We start from the raw sequence: 18,136 nt of genomic DNA on the forward strand, positions 1-18,136 counted from the left end.
CTTTTCTGTACGTATTTCATTTTAGCTGTCTCTTCTGCTTTCAGCCTACTTGCGGTTGAGCTAAGATAAGGGATATTGTTGTTCAGCTTTGTAATATTGTGTCAGCCTATCAAGATGGTAGATATGGAAGAAGATTCTACAGAACACTGGGCGGTGAGGTTTTTGTGACGGGCACTTGTGTGTGTTGAGTTCTTTCCGGCGGGAGCTGGGAGAAGACAGGAGGAAGATGATTGACGATGCTGTCCCAGGTGCATAAGGTGCTTTGTGCAGATGAATGCCTTCACGGAGGAAGGAACAATACCCCTGTCGGGGAGTGAGTTACAGACAACTTCAAGATGAGCTCTAAGTTATGTGCACATTTTCACTCGATTAACAGTAATAGACATTTCTGTTTTCTTTCCTTTTCCTTTTGTTCTACATACTGCTCGATGAAGCTGACATTTGTAAATATACTTTCTTCATAATTATATCCAGGTACGATCTTACCGACAGTTAATTTCATGGGGGCAGGAGATACAAAGTATTCACACAGACTGTGTTTGGTGCGACCAAGAGCATATGCACCCTTGTCTTACAGAGGAACACTTAATTTTCTGTTTGATAGCTATTTATATAAGTAAAAATAAATCACAGGAGGGATAACGTCTAAGGATGCCGTCCCTGTTATACAAGGTGTTTTGCGCAGACGGATAGTGTCAAGGAGGAAGGACAATACATCCACGGGGAAGCACGTTTGCTTGAGTTGGAGACTTGTCCAAAAATAAAATCGTCTGTAATATTGCGATGCGGTAAAAATAAGTACTGTTCAAAAGTGTTTTGAACTGCCAACATATCAGTTTTAGTTTTAATTTGTTTTCCACACTTTACATTTCTCTCTATTTCTGTGTTCTGCTCTTAAGTAAGAGAATCAGATTCAGAATCAAAAGTTCTCATCTGAATTGATCAATTGCCCTGGATGATGGATGAAAACCTTTTCGAGGCGCTGTATAATCTAGACCGTATTATTCGGCCGTCGATAAATCATGGCAGCCGCTGATGTGGGACATTTTGTAAGACAAAAGATAACCATGAAAATAATTGGGATTTCATTTCTTTATTTGAGTTTCTGCCACTTAATTGGGACACGTGAATTTTGTCAGTCAGATACTTATTGGAGTCCGTCACGTGCTTCTTTGATTATTACCCTGAATTTTGCATTTTCTAGGTAGGAAAACAAATGAAATGGGAGCAATACACGCATGCACTAAGACTCAGCCTGAAGGCTTGCCGGATGCGGAATCTGATCACGCAACAGCATCGAGTGTCAGTGAAGAAAGACATTTTCTGGATCCTGATCTATTGCAAGGAGATCTACACACAGGACCCTCTCCTCGTGAAGAGATTGCTTTTGACAAAAATGTGTCGGAACCGTCTTCAAGCTTTGAACATGGGGCAGGTGAGTGGATTGCTAATAGTTGCAAAAGAAAAAAAAAATCAGTCTACTGTCAAAAGTAAGTTCCTGACTAATTCAGCAATCGGTGACAAAATGGAATACTGTGTGAAACTTTCAAGCAGAGAATCAATCAACTGCTGAAACTTTTGTTGCAAAATGTTGCTTGTGGAATAAATTAGTGTAAACCAGCCGACATGCGATAAAATGTATTCCTTTTGCCCTTACTTCGTTCATGCATAACGGCCCAACTGGTTCGCGTCCCCCAATTATGCGCAAATCACTAACCACCCTCCTAGACCAAATCTCTTTGTAATCTGGGAAGAGACTGGTAACAGATGTTGTTGCGGGGTTAAAGGATAGAGTCCTTACAAAGCGGCCGGAATCGAATGCAGTTGATTGACGCCATAAAATAACTTCCGTTCTCCGCTATGGTTCCATGCCATCCTAAACTACCACTTCAGTCTTTATCTCAAAAGCAAATTGTCAAGTTCAGGCAACATTATTTAAAACTTTCCTCTGCACTCTTTCAGTCATTTGGAAATCTGTCCTGCAGGTGACCAGAATTGCTACGCTACTCCAAATTGCGCTCAAAATCAACTTAGTTTAAATTTAACCTAACATGTTATATCCTCGACTCAGTACATTGACCAATAAAGGGCAACGTGCCAACAGCTCTGGTTATGACATCATACAGTTGTGATGCCACTTTCAAGGAATTGTGGATCTACATTCCCAGTTTCCTCTGTTCCACCATGCTTCTCAACGTCTTAACAATCGATGTGGAATTACTACCGAAATATCCTTGCAAAGATCAATATATCACTTTTGATTTGTCTGCATTAAAATCCATTTCGCAGTATACAGTTTATCGTTTCTGGTAATTTCCGTCTTCATCCTGCCAGACCGGTTGCAATCTCCCTGGTGTGTAGCAAGTGGAATTGCACAAGTTCTCATACCAGTGGCGTCACTTTATTTGCGAAAAGTGGTTGAAACGGTGAATGTGGGGTCCCTGGACTGGGGCAGCTCACGGCCTGAAAATGCGGGGTGCCGATGGATGAGTCGATGCGTGACTTGTTGAAGAAATGAGACATCAGAAGACCCGGGGAGAGTGTGGGGTCTGCGTATGCAGGATGTTGTTTGAGGAGATGACGTTATCGATTTGACCTTGACAAGTCTAATGGACAGTGGCACAATGCACCCGGCATAGAATAAAGTAGGGTCTTAGATTAGCCGACTTGTACACCGGGAAGATATTGATAGAGCAACGTGTTTCTCAGTCAAGAGTACACCTGAAACCTCCCGTGGTACGAGCTGTCAGATGGCTATCAACACACGATTCCTGGTGATGATCAACTTGGGAACAGGAATAGACCAAGCAGAGTGCATGTCTTTTGAATCGGTGTTCTGAACCTTAGTCTATGGACCCCTCGGGTAATGTAGGGGTATATGGCGTAAAAGTGTTTGGGAAACTATCATTTGGAAAGATTCTTTTGTACGGAATGGTAACAATGACATAGGAAGCAAACTCAATCGGATCCTGAAAAGAGAGCTGGGTAGAAAGCTTAGAAGAAGGAACTCCAGGGTACTAATTTCGGGATTGCTGTTCACGCCACGCGCCGGTGAGGGTAAAAACAGAATGATTTGGCAGATCAATGCGTGGCTGGGAAACCGGTGTGGGGGGCAAAGCTTTAGGTTGTTGGATCATTAGGATCTTTTGTAAGGTATGTATTACCTGCTCAGAAGTGTCAGATTTCACCTGAAGCCAAGGGAGACTATTATTCTTGCTGTCAGGTTTGTTAGAGCTGTTCGGTAGTGTTAAACTAACTTGGCAGGGTGTGAGAGCACGAGAGAAGAGACTAATGGTTGACATCGTTCCTATCATTCGGCGACCAGAACTGTACACAATACTCCAACTTTGGCCATACAATTTTAACATTACAACCCAAATCCTATACACAATGCTCTGATTTATAAAGGCCAACATACCAAAAGCTTTCTTCACCACCCAATCCACATGTGATCCCACCTTCAGGGAACTATGCACCATTATTCCTAGATCATTCTGTTCGACTACATTCTTCAATGCTCTACCATTCACCATGTCTGTCCTATTTTGATTATTCCTACCGAAATGTAGAACCTCACACTTCTCAGCAGTAAAGTCCATCTGCCATCTTTCAGCCCACTCTTCTAACTGGCCTAAATCTCTCTGCAAGCTTTGAAAACCTACTTCATCATCCAAAACGCCACCTATCTTAGTATCATCTGCATACTTACTCATCCAATTTACCACCCCATCATCCAGATCATTAATGCATATGACAAACAACAATGGACCCAGTACAGATCCCTTAGGCACACCACTAGTCACCGGCCTCTAACCTGATAAACAGTTATCCACCACTACTCTCTGGCATCTCCCATCCAGCCACTGTTGAATCTATTTTACTACTTCAACATTCAATAAGATATAAGGTGGATGTTGTTGTTGGACTATTACAAATTTCCAGGAATGATGTTGCGGCGAAATCTGAATCGTGGCTGAAGAATGGTTGCAGTTGGGAGCTGAATTACCAAGGGAGAAAGTGAAGTCTGTGGTAGCAGTATTTCAGAGGAGTAAGGGAAATTACAGTGGTATGAGTGATGATTTCGACAAAATTGGAAAAAGCTGCCGGATAGAGATGCAAACGGAACAGCAATGGCGTTCGTATCTGAGAAAAAAAGAGGATGTTGCAGGACACATGCATTCCAAAAGTGATGAAATACTCAAATGGTAATTTTATTCTTCATCATCATCATCATCATCATATTCATCATCATCACCACCAATGTATTACAAGAATGGCTAACAAGGGAAGTCAAAGTCAAAGCTAATATAAAAGCAAAGGCGTGATATAGGCGTGAAACAAAGCAAACCCTAGTGGGAAATTAGAGGATAGGGAAGTTTTTTTTGAAAAAGAACCTACAGAAAACAACTACAAAATCATTAGAAAGGAAGAGATTAAATATGAAAGTAAGCTAGCAAATAATATCAAAGTGAAGAGTTAAAGTGTTTTCAAGTATGAAGGATAATTGATAACGTCGTGGCCTATGGTTGAAGGAGATGAGTTATTAACTTCAAGCTTTGTGCATAATGACTCAATGAGCAATTGCATGTGTCTCAGCTCCTTCTACCTCAGGCCACTAACGTATCCATCACCCCGGCTGTGGACACTTTCTGGAGGTCCGAGATCCGTATGCTGCACGACCGCTGGACTAAATCTATAAATGAAGGCTGGGACTATGTTGAAAAATAGTTGTGCTAGTTTTTCTAGCATTGACTCCTTCTGCCTCAGGCCACGAACCTACCGATCACCCCTCGTATATTAAAAATAAAGAAGAAACACGAGTGGATTTATGACCGCTAGAAAATAAGGCAGGAGAAATAATCATGGGAACAAGGAAATGGCTGATGAAATATATGAGAATTTTGCATCATTCTTCACAGTGAAAGACACTAGCAGCATGCCTGATGTTGTAGATTGTGAAGTAAAAGAAGTGGGTGCAGTTACTCTTACGAGAGAAAAGGTGTTCAAAATGCTGAAAAAGACGAGTCCGTACAGTTCGGCCGTCGATTAATCATGCCACCGCTTATGTGGGACATTTCTTATGACAAACACTAATCAAGAAAGTAATTGGAATTTCCGTTGTTTTTTTTTTCCTTTTGGGTGTCTTCCACTTAATTGGGACATCAGAGCTTTGCCAGTCAGATTCTGATTAGCGTCAATCTCGTACTCCTTTGCTCATTGGCCTGAATTTGCATTTTTTCAGATAGCAAAGCAAGTGAAATGGGAGGAATATACGCATGCATTAAAACCCAGACTGACGGCTTGTCGGATGCGGACGGTGATCATGTCACAAAATCGAGTGAGAGTGAACAAATATATCTTCCGGATCCTGATCTATTCCAAGGAGATCCACACACCGGAACCACTTCTCAAGAAAAGATTTATTTTGACAGAAATATTTCGGAACAGTCTGGAAGCTTTGAACATGGAGCAGGTCAGTAAATTGCAAATAGTTGCAAATGAAACGTTGAATACATTGTCAAAGGTAAGTCTCGGACTAATTCCGCAATTGGTGAGAAAATAAAATACTGTGTGAACTCATTAATCATAGTATCAATCTTCTGCTGAGCCATCTGTTACTAAATGTAGCAGGTGAAATAACTGTGAAGGAGCCGGCAGACATGGCAGACAATATATTCCCCACCCTTCAGTCGTTCATACAGCACGATCCAACAGGTGTGCACTACCAAATATACACAAATGAATAATTAACGTCCTACTCCAAATCTCTTTGGAATCGGAGATGAGACTGGAAACACATGTTGTGCGCAGAAAGGGTTGAGTCCTTACAAAGAAGCCGGATTCGAACACATGCCACTGGCGCAGTAACACAATACGCTCTCCGCTATGCTACCGTGCCGTTCTAAACTCCTTTTACAAACTTTCTCCATAACTCAAATTCTCTAGTCCAGGCAACATCCTTTTAAATTCCCTCTGCACTTCTTCAATCATATGGATAACCTTTCGATAGGTAGGTGATCAGTTCTGCGCACACCGCTCCAAATTAGGCCTCGAGATGGATTTCGAGCGGCATTCAGAAAGTGAACCCAGGGTCTAACGCATGAGTTAAAGACAACTTTAAGATCAGCTTCAATGTGCGTGCAGATCATCACTGGGATAACTGTAATGTGCCTTGCTTTTTTTTTCTTTCTTTTCCTACTAACTTCGATAAAGCTGAAAATTGCATATATACTTTATAACTGTATGCATTGTAAGATCTCTTATTGTTTGCCGACGGCGAATTGCACGGAGAGGTATTTACACAGTAATCAAACAGGTCTAGGTTCGGGTGGGCGTGACAACCGAAACTTACGCCATATCTATCTAGAACTACAGAAGTCGAGCGTCCCGTATTTAAGGGCAGAGATCTTAAATACAAGTTGCCCCCGTTTCTGCGGAGTGAGACGAAGGGTTTATATGATGTGATACGTCAGCTGAATCCATCAGCGGTTGATTTAAAGTCCACAAGTCTGAAAATCCATTAGCCCAGTCACCTCATTCCCTGCAAGCTCTGGAAGATAAATTTGGCACTGCTGAATGTGCTGCCGAATTTAGGATGAAGTTTAAGCACATTTTCTAGGAGAAAGAAGAAAGATTATTTGGCTATATTTTGAGGTTGGAAAAGCTGCTGCACTAATTGAGCCACAGGGGCATCAACTCTCTGAGAGAAATTGCTTGCGATGGAGCAAGTTGTGAAGGGCCCGTGATTGCATGATTGACGCGATTGCTCTACATATTTGAATGACCCGCCAGATGTGCCCTCCTCCATTTTTACCGAGATACGCAGAGAAGGTAGAGAGGAGGAAAGGGGCATGGAGAACCGGGAAATCTCCGTCAGCGTGGCACGCTGCTCGGTTGTCGCCTCTGTTGCTGAAGCAGGTGGTTTGCAGGATGTCGTGAAAGATCTGAGGGCCGACGTATTTCGGATGACATCGGTTGGTGCTGACATCAAGCATAATAAGACCAAATGGAAGCCGGACCACTGGTGAAGTAAAGACGAAGACTACTCCTTGACCAGGAAGCTAACCGGTATTTTCCGTAACAGTTGTGGAGAATATGGACTTTTTCAAGCGGCAGTGAAGGACAGGAAAATATTAGGTAATTAAATCAGCAATTAATCAAACTGCAAAACAAAAGAGATGTAAAACGATGGAGGGGCAGTGAAGGAACGGCTGACATTTCGGAGAGGAAAGCTTCGTATCAGTGTATGTCCATCCGGATTGAAAGTTTTTCTGCTGGATCCATACATGACCCAGGTTCACCGATTAGTTGGCTTTTTGAATCTTTTGCACAACCGTCATTTGACGCATGCACCATTTAGTGTCTCAGTGTCCTTGAGATGAGCAGAATTAATACGATGGTTACTTTGGTTTGCGGATGGAACACTAGGAAGCAGATGTTTGGAATAACTGAGATGTTGGGATAACTGACACTGCTGGTCTGCCCGGATCCGGTTAAAAAAGGGCGGAGTTTCATTCTTGTGGGAACGAATACTGCTATTGTGAGAAGGCTCCTGGAAGCATGCAAAGAGAGAAATGGCGAGAACATTTTGAAAACCTTTTCCATTCAGCCCGTGTTCGGAGCTGCTTTTGGGAAGGTGCAAGTTCTTTCTAAGCACGGTGATGAGCAGAAATAAGGAACCGTGTCTCAGCCTGTCATGTTACGTCCTGGAGGAGTAGCTAGAGTGACAGGAACCCCTAAATGTGCCGGATGTCGAAGGAATGGAAAAGGAGATTAACCCTTACATACTGTTCCGGTCAAATTTAACCTGTTTTGACATTTGACAGTAAAGGAAATCACACTAAATGCAATTTTAGCCGAAATTTGATGACTTTTCCTAAAGTGATCCAAAATGTGCAGAAATGAAAACATTTGAAAATTTTATACTTCTGTACAGGTGCTACAACTTTTTGTACATTGAGGCTGTTACGGGTCAAATTTCACCCGTATCTATTGAAATGGGTTTTAGATCTCTGAAACATTCATTAAGGATTAATCACCTATTTATTATTTTCAAATAGGCTACTTATAGATTCTAAATGGATTTGTGGTTCAAAATTTGGTATAGACACTTGTTATGAGGGATTTCTTGGGCCGGGTCAAAAACCATACTGTGAAGGTAAAGAATATGAACAGTATGTAAGGGCTAAACGAGAAAATGTTGGATCGAGAAGATGAGAACTGACAGAAGTTAACTTCGATCATGGAGCAGGGTGAGCTGAGCCGACAGCAGACACGAGTGATAGGGAAAGGGAGGCAACCTCCTGTAGACAAACATTCAGAAGGGATGGTTGAATCTGGAGGAGCTCAAGGTGAAATAAGGAAGTCTCGGAAGTCCAGGACACCCTGTCGGGGAGTGAGTTACAGACAACTTCTAGATCAGCACTAAGTTATGTGCACATTTTCACTCGATTGACAGTAATAGACATTTCTGTTTTTTCCCTTTTCTTTTTTCCTACATACTGTTCGATAAAGCTGACATTTGCAAATATACTTTCTTCATAATTGTAAGCAGTGTACGATTTTACCGACATTAATTTCATTGGGGGCAATAGATACACAGCATTGACCCAGACTGTGTTTGGTGGAACCAAGAGCATATGTACCCTAGACTTACAGAGGACCACTTAATTTTATGCTTGATAGCTCTTTATATAACTAAAAACAAATCTTTTTTGATACTGAATTATATTATTGGCTAGTTGGCCATCATATTTCAGCATTTCCCTTCCTATAGTTTTTTTTTTTGTTTTAATTACCTTTTGTTGGATTTTAAAGGTTTCCCAATCATCCAATTTCCTACTAATTTTTGGTACATTATATTTCCTTCCCTTGGCGTTTCTGCTGTACTTAGCTTCCCTTATCAGCCACTATTGCCTACACACGCCGTTTAAAAATTTCATCCTCTGTAAAACATATCCACCCTGCTCCTGGTCAGCTATTCCCAGAATCTTCAGCATTCCTGCTTTGTTGTCATCCCTGCCCGCATCCTCCTCCAATTGAAATGGGCCCTTCCGCGCTCATGTTTCTGCAATCCCCTTTATTGAATTGCAATACAGATACAGGTGGGTTATGTTTCTCCTTCTGAAACTGCAGTATGAATTCTGTCATATGATGATCACAGCCTCCCAAGGGCTGCTATACATGAAGCTCCATAGTAACATCTGGTTTGTAACGCAGCATCCAATTTAAGAAAAACATTCTCAACAACAGGCTGCTGCTGACAAGATCGTGGACGAAACATTGTTATGATGACAATGGTAGGGGTAATATTAAGGGAAGGCAAACTGCTATAATCTATGCATACTTATCGCGAAAAGCATGGCACAGAATCGCGCTTCCTGTTACAGACGGGACATTAAGGCTGAATAGAGCGGTAAAGAATATTTCAACTGGCAGCTTTTGGTATCAAATAAATGGAAATGTAAACACACAATGAGTTTCATCAGGGGAAATGTATTGTTAGGCGACGATGCTCAACTGCTTACCAATACAGAACTGATGTTGATCGACGACGACTTAGGAGTTCCAATTACTTTAATGCTTGAGGCTTCTAATTGTCGTTTCTGAGAAGCTTATTTATTATTTCCCCAAATTCTCTTCAGCTACCTCTTTCAGAAGCCTACTGTTTACTTCCATAGTGAGACTGATATCGTCCGCCATGTTATTCCCCCATTATTATCTTTTCAGTTAATTTTTCACCGATAGGATTTCTACTCTCTTCACTCCTTTCATATAACGCACTGGTTAAGATTTTTTAAGTTGTGCTGTAGGTATTTCATTTTAGCAGATCCTTAAGAACAGATTCTTCTGCTTTCAGCCTCTTTAGGATTTGGATTGAGCTGAGATAGGCGCCTAGGCTTGTTAGAGTTCCAGAGAATATCTGTCGGAGAGGATATTTAGAGGAACATTGGAGTGGGTCGAGGGCCGTTTTACAGGAGCTGGGCAAACAGAGGAGGGATAAAGGCTAAGGATGCCGCCCCGTTACACAAGGTTTTTGTGCAGTCGGATGGTGTCAGTGAGGAAGGGTGAATACTTCCACGGGGAAGCAACTTTGCTTGAGATGGAGACTTAACCAAAAAAAAGTCGACTGTAATATTGCGATGCGGTACAAATAAGCACTGTGCAAAAGTATTTTGTTTACTCTTAAGTAAGAGAATCAGATTCACAAGCAAAAGCTCTGAACTGAATTGATCAATTGTTCTGGATGGTCGAGGAAAACCTTTTTGAGGTGCGTAATATTCTAGACCGTATAATTCGGACGTCGATAAACCTTGGCAGCCGCTGATGTGGGGCATCTCGTATGACAAAAGATAACCAAGAAAATAATTGGGGGATTTCATTTCTTTATTTGGGGTTTTGCCACTTAATTGGGACAGGAGAATGTTGTCAGTCAGATACTTATTGGAGTCCGTCACGTGTTTCTTTGATCATTACCCTGAATTTTGCATTTTCTAGGTAGGAAAACAAATGAAATGGGAGCAATACACGCATGCATTAAGACTCAGCCTGAAGGCTTGCCGGATGCGGAATCTGATCACGCAACAGCATCGAGTGTCAGTGAAGAAAGACATTTTTTGGATCCTGATCTATTGCAAGGAGATCCACACACAGGACCCTCTCCTCGTGAAGAGGTTGCTTTTGACAAAAATGTGTCGGAACCGTCTTCAAGCTTTGAACATGGAGCAGGTGAGTGGATTGCTAATAGTTGCAAAAGAAAAAAATCAGTATACTGTCAAAAGTAAGTTCCTGAACAATTCAGCAATTGGTGAGAAAATGGAATACTGTGTGAAACTCTCAAGCAGAGGATCAATCAACTGCTGAAACTTTTGTTGCAAAATGTTATTGTGGAATAAATTAGTGTAAACCAGCCGACATGCGATAAAATCTACTCCTTTTGCCCTTACTTCGTTCATGCATAACGGCCCAACCGAAATATCTTTGCAAAGATCAATATATCACTTTTGAATTGTCTGCATTAAAATCCATCTCGCAATATAGAGTTTATCGTTTCTGGTAATTTCCTTCTTCATCCTGCCAGACCGGTTGCAATCTCCCTAGTGTGTGGCAAATGGAAACGCCGAACTTTTCATACCTGTGGCGTAATTTTCTTTGCGAAAAGTGCTTGAAACGATGAATGTGGGGTCCCTGGACTGGGGCAGCTCACGGCCTGAAAATGCGGGGTGCCGATGGGTGAGACGATGCGTGACTTGTTGAAGGAATGAGACAACAGAAGACCCGGGGAGAGTGTGCGGACTGCGTATGTAGGATGGTGTCCGAGAAGATGACATTATCGATTTGACCTTGGCAATTTTAATGGACAGTGGCATAAGGCACCCTGCATAGAAAAAAAAGGATAATGGATTTCCTGACTTGTACAGTGGGAAGATACTGATAGAGCATCGTGTTTCTCAGTCAAGAGTACATCTGAAGCCTCCCGTGTTACGAGCTGTAAGATGGCTATCAACACGCGATTCCTGGTGATGATGAACTTGGGGACAGGAATAGACCAGGCAGAATTAGGCCACAGGCCCACCGGGTCTGCTCCGCCATTCAATCATGGCAGATCCTTTTCTTCTTGCTCAACCCCAATACCCGGGATTCTCCCCGCTCCCCGTAGCCTATGATACCACGTTCAAACAAGGGTATCAATTGCTGCCTTAAATACCCCAACTTTATGGCCTCCGCAGCTGCATGTGGCAACAAATTTCACAAATTCACAACCCTTTTTAAGAAAACATTTTTCCACATCTCTGTTTTGAAGGGGCACCTCTCTATCCCGAGGCTGCCCTCTAAACCTAGACTCTCCCACCATGGGGAACATCCCTGCCACATCTACTCTTTCTAGGACTTTCAACATTTCAAAGGTTATAATGAGATCCCCCCTCATCCTTCTGAACTCCAGCTAGTCCGGACCCTGAGCCGTCAAGATTTCCTCGTGTGATCACCCTTTCGGTTCTGGAATCATCCTTCCGAACCTGCACTTGACTCTCTCCAATGCCAGAATATCTTTTCTAAGATGAAGGGCCCAAAACTGTTCACAATACACAAGGTGAGGCTCCACCAAAGCGTTAAAAAGCCTAAGCATCACATGCTTGCTCCTCTATTCTCGTCCTCTTGAAATGAATGCTGACATGGCATTTACCTTCCTCACCACCGACTCAACCTGCAAGTTAACCTTTAGCATAAGGGCTCTCAAGTCCCTTTGCATCTCAGATTTTTGGATTTTCTCCCCGTGTAGAAAATAGTCCGCAAAGATATGTCTGCTACCAAAGTGTATGACCATAGATTTTCCAATATTGTATTTCATTTGCCGCTTTCTTACCCATTCTCTGTCTACGCCCATCAGCATCCTACCCATTTCCTCAGCACTACCTGCATCTCCACCAATCTTCGTATCATCTGCAAAACTGGCAACAGAGCAACCTATTCTATTATCTAAATCATTTTTTATACCGTATAAAGAGAAATGCTCCCAATAACGACCCCTGTGGAACTCCAATAGTCACTGGCAGCTAAACGGAAAAGGATCATTTTATTCGCGCTCGATGCCTCCGACCAAACAACCAATGCTCTATCAGGTTAGTAACTTTCCTGTAATATCATGGGCTCTTTACTTGGTAAGCAGCCTCATGTGTGATACCTTCCTGAAGTCCTTATGGAAGTTTAAATATGCAACATGAACTATATCCCCTTTTTCTCTCCTACTCGTAATCTCCTCAGAGAATTCCAAAAAGTTCGTCAAGCAGGATTTTCCCTGAGGGAAGTAACCAAGTACTCCATCACCTCATTCTTAACAATTGACTTTAACATCTTCCCAACCACGGAGGTCAGGCTAACTGGTCCATAATTTCCTTCCTGCTGCCTTTCTACTTTCTTAAAGAGTGGACAATACCAGAGTCCAATGATTTGTAGAGATCATTTCTAATGCCACCACAATCTCTAACGCTGCCTTTTTCAGAACCATTGAGTACAGTTCACCGGAGCGGGTACCTTATGTACCTTTAGGACTTTTTCAGCACCTTCTGTTGTCTTGTGAAACCACGTACTCCATCATCTCATCCTTAACAATTGACTCTAACATTTCCCCAACCACTGAGGTCACGTTAGCCGGTCTATCATTGACTTTCTGCTGCCTTCTGCTGTCTTAAAATGTGGACAATGCCAGACTACAATGATTGGTAAAGGTCATTTCTAATTCCACCACAATCTCTAACGCTGCCTAGTGTGCAGTTCTCCGGTGCAGGTAATTTATATATTTTAGGTCTTTTAGATTTTGAGCATCTTTTCTGCTATAATTGTAACTGCACCACTTCTCTTCCTTCACACGCTAAAACATCAGGCATACAGCTAATGTCTTCCACAGTGAAGAGTGATGCAAACGACATATTTAGTCTTCAGATATCCCCTTTCCCCCTTCATTATTTTACCTGCATCATTTTCAAGCAGTCCTAAATCCACTATCATTTCTCCTTTATTTCTGAAATACTTAAAAAACTTTTAATATCCACTTTGATTTTATTTCCTAGCTTGCTTTCATATTTGATCTTTTCCCTTCTAAAGATTATTTTAGTTGCTCTTTTTAGGTTTTCAAAACTTCCCAATTGTCTGTCTTTCACTAATCTTCGCTTTGTTGTACGCCCTTTCGTTTTCTTTCACATTAGGTTTGACTTCCCTTGTCAACCATGGTTGTACGATTGTACTATTTGAGTATTTCTTCATTTTTGTAATACCGATGTCCTGCAGCTACCTCATATTTCCCAGCAACGCGTGCTATTGCTGCTTTGCTGATCCTTGCCAGCAGCACCATTTAGTTTACTTTGGGCAACTCTTCTCTCATACCACTGTAATTCCCCTTACTCCAGTGAAATACTGCTACATCAGACTGTACTCTCTCCCTATGAAATTTCACATTGAACTCAATCAGTGATGGCCACATCAAACTTGCAATCTGTAATATTGTAATTAGATCATCCACCCTATTCGTTACAGAACGCACATTTACATATGATACCTTGAGTACCGAATTCGCTATCCTTTTAGATTCGGCACCGGTAATGATTTGATACTCAGCCTATTGGCTGCAACTAAGTCCCATCACCTGCCTGTTCTTACTGACAGTCTGACTGCATGCTACCTTGACTTTTTTTTTATCATCCATCGTATCCTGAGTCCCTTCACTCCGGCTCTCACTCCTTCCAAATTAGATTAAACTCTCTCCAAAAGCTCTAACAAACCTACCCGCGAGAATATTGGTTCCCATTAGGTTCAAGTGCATCCATCACCTTTGAGAAGGCCATACTTCCCCAAGAAGATATCCCAATGATATAAGAACCTGAAGTCCTGCCCCCTGCACCAGCTTCTCAGCCACACATGGATTTGCAAATTCATCCTGCTTCTACCCTCACTGCCGCATGGCACAGGCAGGAATCCAGAAATACTTCCTGGGTGGTCCTGCTTCTCAGCTTTCTACCTAGCTCTCTGTTCACTTTTCAGGACCTCATTGCTTTTACTTCCTATGTCACTGGTACAAAGACGCCTGTCCACCCCCTCATTCTCCAAGTTCTGTGGACGCGATCTGAGACATCCCTGACCCTCGCACCTGGAAAGCAACATAACATACGCAGAATCTCCCCTCACTATTGAGTATCCCGTCATGGAGGCTCCCTTCTGTCTCTTTCTCTTCTGCTCCACGGACCCATACTGTCAAGTTCGAATTGTTTTCCTTTGATCATGTGCAGCTTCCCCACTTGAAAGATATGTGATTTTTTTTTAAACCGGATTCCACTCAATTTCACTTTTCCTTTTTCCTACTTTTATTTTTTCGCAAGTGTGCCAGTTTGATAGTTCCATTAGTTCCATCAGTCATTAGTCATTGGTCTAGTCATTATGTGAAAAAAACTGGCTGCTTCTCCGGACTTTGTAGACTGATTCCGACCTGCACAGTCTCCGTTTTTAATAGACCGTTATGTTTTTAAACCGGGCGAATTCTCCAGAAGGTTCCGCAGATCTTCTTAAACCTCGTGCCATTTCTCAGAAGCGCCTGCTCGCGATGATCCCCTGGTCGAAGCTACCGCTAACCCAGACGCGGTGACGGCAGTGCACTTTTCCATGAAACAGTCTCTCAAGTTATTTAGAGACCAGCATCTTACCGCAGATCCCAACGCTGCTCGTGCACTGCCGCTGTGATGCTGGGGGTCCCCCCATTGTTCCGGGAAGAAGCAGCACTCAGGCAGTTGGTTCCATCTGGTCTGTCAGTGGTTTCTTGCTATTACTTTTAAATTTTAGTTTCCTTTGCCTCTAGGTCCCAATACTTTCTAGAAACTCTAGTCTGACTTGACACATGCTCAGTATCTGTACACCGTTCGCCGTGACATTTTGCCAGGAGGTCATCCCCAACAGAAGTAACAAAGGCTGTATTCTTATTTTTGAGGGGAATTGCCACTGCTCTCCTGACAGTCACAAGGCTACTAGCTTCTTGCAACTTTGGGGTGACTACTTCCCTATAACTTTGGCCAATTATCTCCTGACTCTCCCGTACAGCAGCTATTCCAGATCGCTAACGTGGTCTTCAAGGAGCTGCAGCCCGATGCACTTCACCCAGATGCGGTTTTCCGTGAGATTCTGGATCTTCTCGTTCTCCAACATCCGGCACGAAGAAAACACCACAGCCATTTAATTCGTACCGTAGGAGAAGAGAAACAAAAGATCAGCGAGTACAACCCCAGTGCTATGAAACGTACCTCCTGTGAGATACGTATCTTCTCATTCCTGGACTCATCCTTGGGAACCGCTCTGGACCTTCCCGAATGCCCGCACAAACTTTCTAAGATCTGAGGCCCAAAACTGTTCACAATACTGAAGGTGAGGCCTCGCCAGTGTTTTATAAAGCCTCAGCATCACATCCTTTACCATGTATTCGAGACATTTTGAAATGAATGCTAACATGGCATGTTCGTTCCTCACCACCCGCTCGAGATGGAAGTTAACATTTAAGGCAGGGGTGTCAAACTCATTTTAGGTCACGGTCCGGATTGAGCAAAATGCAGCTTCATGCGGGCGGATCAGTCGGACACGTGCGAACGCAGCTTTCGTTGCCTCCTTTTTTTCAGCCTGCTCTCATGTATCTCAGTCTCTGCTATAACTACAAAGTGTTTCACTTTACAAATTCCGTTTCTTATGAAGAAGACTGCCGAGCAAGACTGCCGAATAAACACTAAAAACCCTGAAAACCTGGTACCTGAATAAACTCAGCATTAGCTATATCATACGCCATAGGCGCTTCGATTACTGGGGCCAGCTTTAATAGTAATTAGATATTATCTCGCGGGCCAAAGATTATTCCACCGCGGGCCTTGAGTTTGACATATAATATTTAAGATATTCTGTACAGGACTCTCAAGTCCCTTTACATCTCAGATTTTTGGATTTTCTCCACGTTTCGAAAATATACGGCATTTTTTCTACTACCAAAGTGCATAAACATGTACATCTAAAAATATACATCTGGCACTAACATTTTTTAAAAAATATTTAAAACCCCGAGGAATATCACTGGCTTTTGTCATTAACATTGATGTATGTTTCCCAATCAGAAATCAATGCCCCTCGTGATCTCAAGGGTGAGATCGCTGATGTTACGTGTTGTCAACATTATAATCTTCATTATAGCCAATTCCCTCATTTTCAAACAATCCGCCACTGAAACCCTATGGCCCAAATGATATACAAACGAGGGTGGTTGATCTAGAGTGGCCGTGGGTAAGGCCAGTATTTGTAAAGAGCATCCATGCAGAGTAATTGCGATCACCAACATATTGGAACGTGGCACAGTAGCACGACGGGATATTGAGGCTGAATAGAGTAAACAGAATTGTTGCAATAGGCGGTTCTCTGGTATCAAGGGAAACATAACGACTGGCACGCAAAACTCAATTAGCAAGCAAAACTCCAAGCTAGAGGGAATATGTTGAGGCGCGATGTTGCTCACGAGCTGTACATTACAGTAATCCGTCGTAGAGAGTATCGATTACTTACAAGATCCAGCTATTTTAATTTTTGTGTTGTTAGTCTCAAAAAGAACAATAACAAGGCTTAACCAAGTTATCGAGTGAAATGCGTCATTTTCCGTACTCCCTGTGACTATGTGGATTTCCTACAGGTGATCTTGTTTCCTCCCACAGTACACAGAGTGCCGGTTAGTAGGTTAATTGGCCACTGCAATTTATCCCACAATTAGCCTCGGATTAGGCATAGGAGAGAACAAGGAGGTGATAGACAGGTGCTACAGGGAGTTAATCACCCCTAGTTTGCAAGAGACAGGCAATTGGATGACGTCAGGAGAAGAATGGGAAGTGCACATCCAGTGCAGTGTGGCCGCTCCCTTCAATAACAACAGCTTACAACTTTAGATATCATTGGGATGGGGACAACTTACCACCGGGGAGCGACAGTGACTGGGTCTCTGGCACAGGGTTTGATGCTCTGGCTCAGAAGAGCAGAGTGACGAGAAAGACAAGAGAGTAGATAAGAGATTTCTTTGTCGGAGGAACAGAGACGAGGATTTGTGCGCGCGGCAGAAACATTTGAATATCATTTTGCCTCCCCGTTGCCAGTATCAGCCAATTTTCGAATCGGGTCCATGGCATTTTTAAGGGCGAAGTTGAACAGCCGGAAGACCTGCTTCGGAAGGTACAAATTAATTTTCAAGAGAGCAAAGGAACTGCAAGGTTAAATAATCCTGTTGGGAGTTACATACAGCAGTAAGAACGTGGTCTAAAAATTACAACGGGAGATAGAAAAGGCATGCTAACAGGGCAATGCTACAATAGACATGGGGGATTTCAATATGCAAGCCGATTGGGAAAATCAGTTTGGTGCTGGATTCAAAGACGGGAGATTTCTAGAATAGCTACGAGATGACTTTTTTAGATCAGCTCGTGGTTGAGCCCACGAGGGGATCAACTGTTAAGGACTGGGTGTTGTGCAAACGAACCGCAATTGATTAGAGAGCTTAACGTAAGCGGTTATAGGGGAAAGTTATCATTAATTCGAACTGAATTTTAAAAGTAGAAGCTTATCTATATTACAGTGGCGA

General features: G+C 42.6%; 1 protein-coding gene across 1 annotated transcript in view; it reads left to right on the forward strand.

Annotated features, from left to right (window-relative positions):
• Positions 1-18,136, forward strand: part of LOC140721011 (uncharacterized) — a 47,326-nt gene that overhangs the window by 11,513 nt on the left and 17,677 nt on the right. Inside the window, exons 3-5 of the mRNA XM_073035875.1 lie at positions 1,205-1,435; positions 5,243-5,473; positions 10,498-10,728. Of these exons, the coding sequence (XP_072891976.1) occupies positions 1,205-1,435; positions 5,243-5,473; positions 10,498-10,728 (693 nt within the window). The remainder of the gene's footprint in view (positions 1-1,204; positions 1,436-5,242; positions 5,474-10,497; positions 10,729-18,136) is intronic.

Source organism: Hemitrygon akajei, unplaced genomic scaffold (genome assembly GCF_048418815.1).
Source record: "Hemitrygon akajei unplaced genomic scaffold, sHemAka1.3 Scf000049, whole genome shotgun sequence".
In the NCBI taxonomy this organism is placed as follows: Eukaryota; Metazoa; Chordata; class Chondrichthyes; order Myliobatiformes; family Dasyatidae; genus Hemitrygon; species Hemitrygon akajei.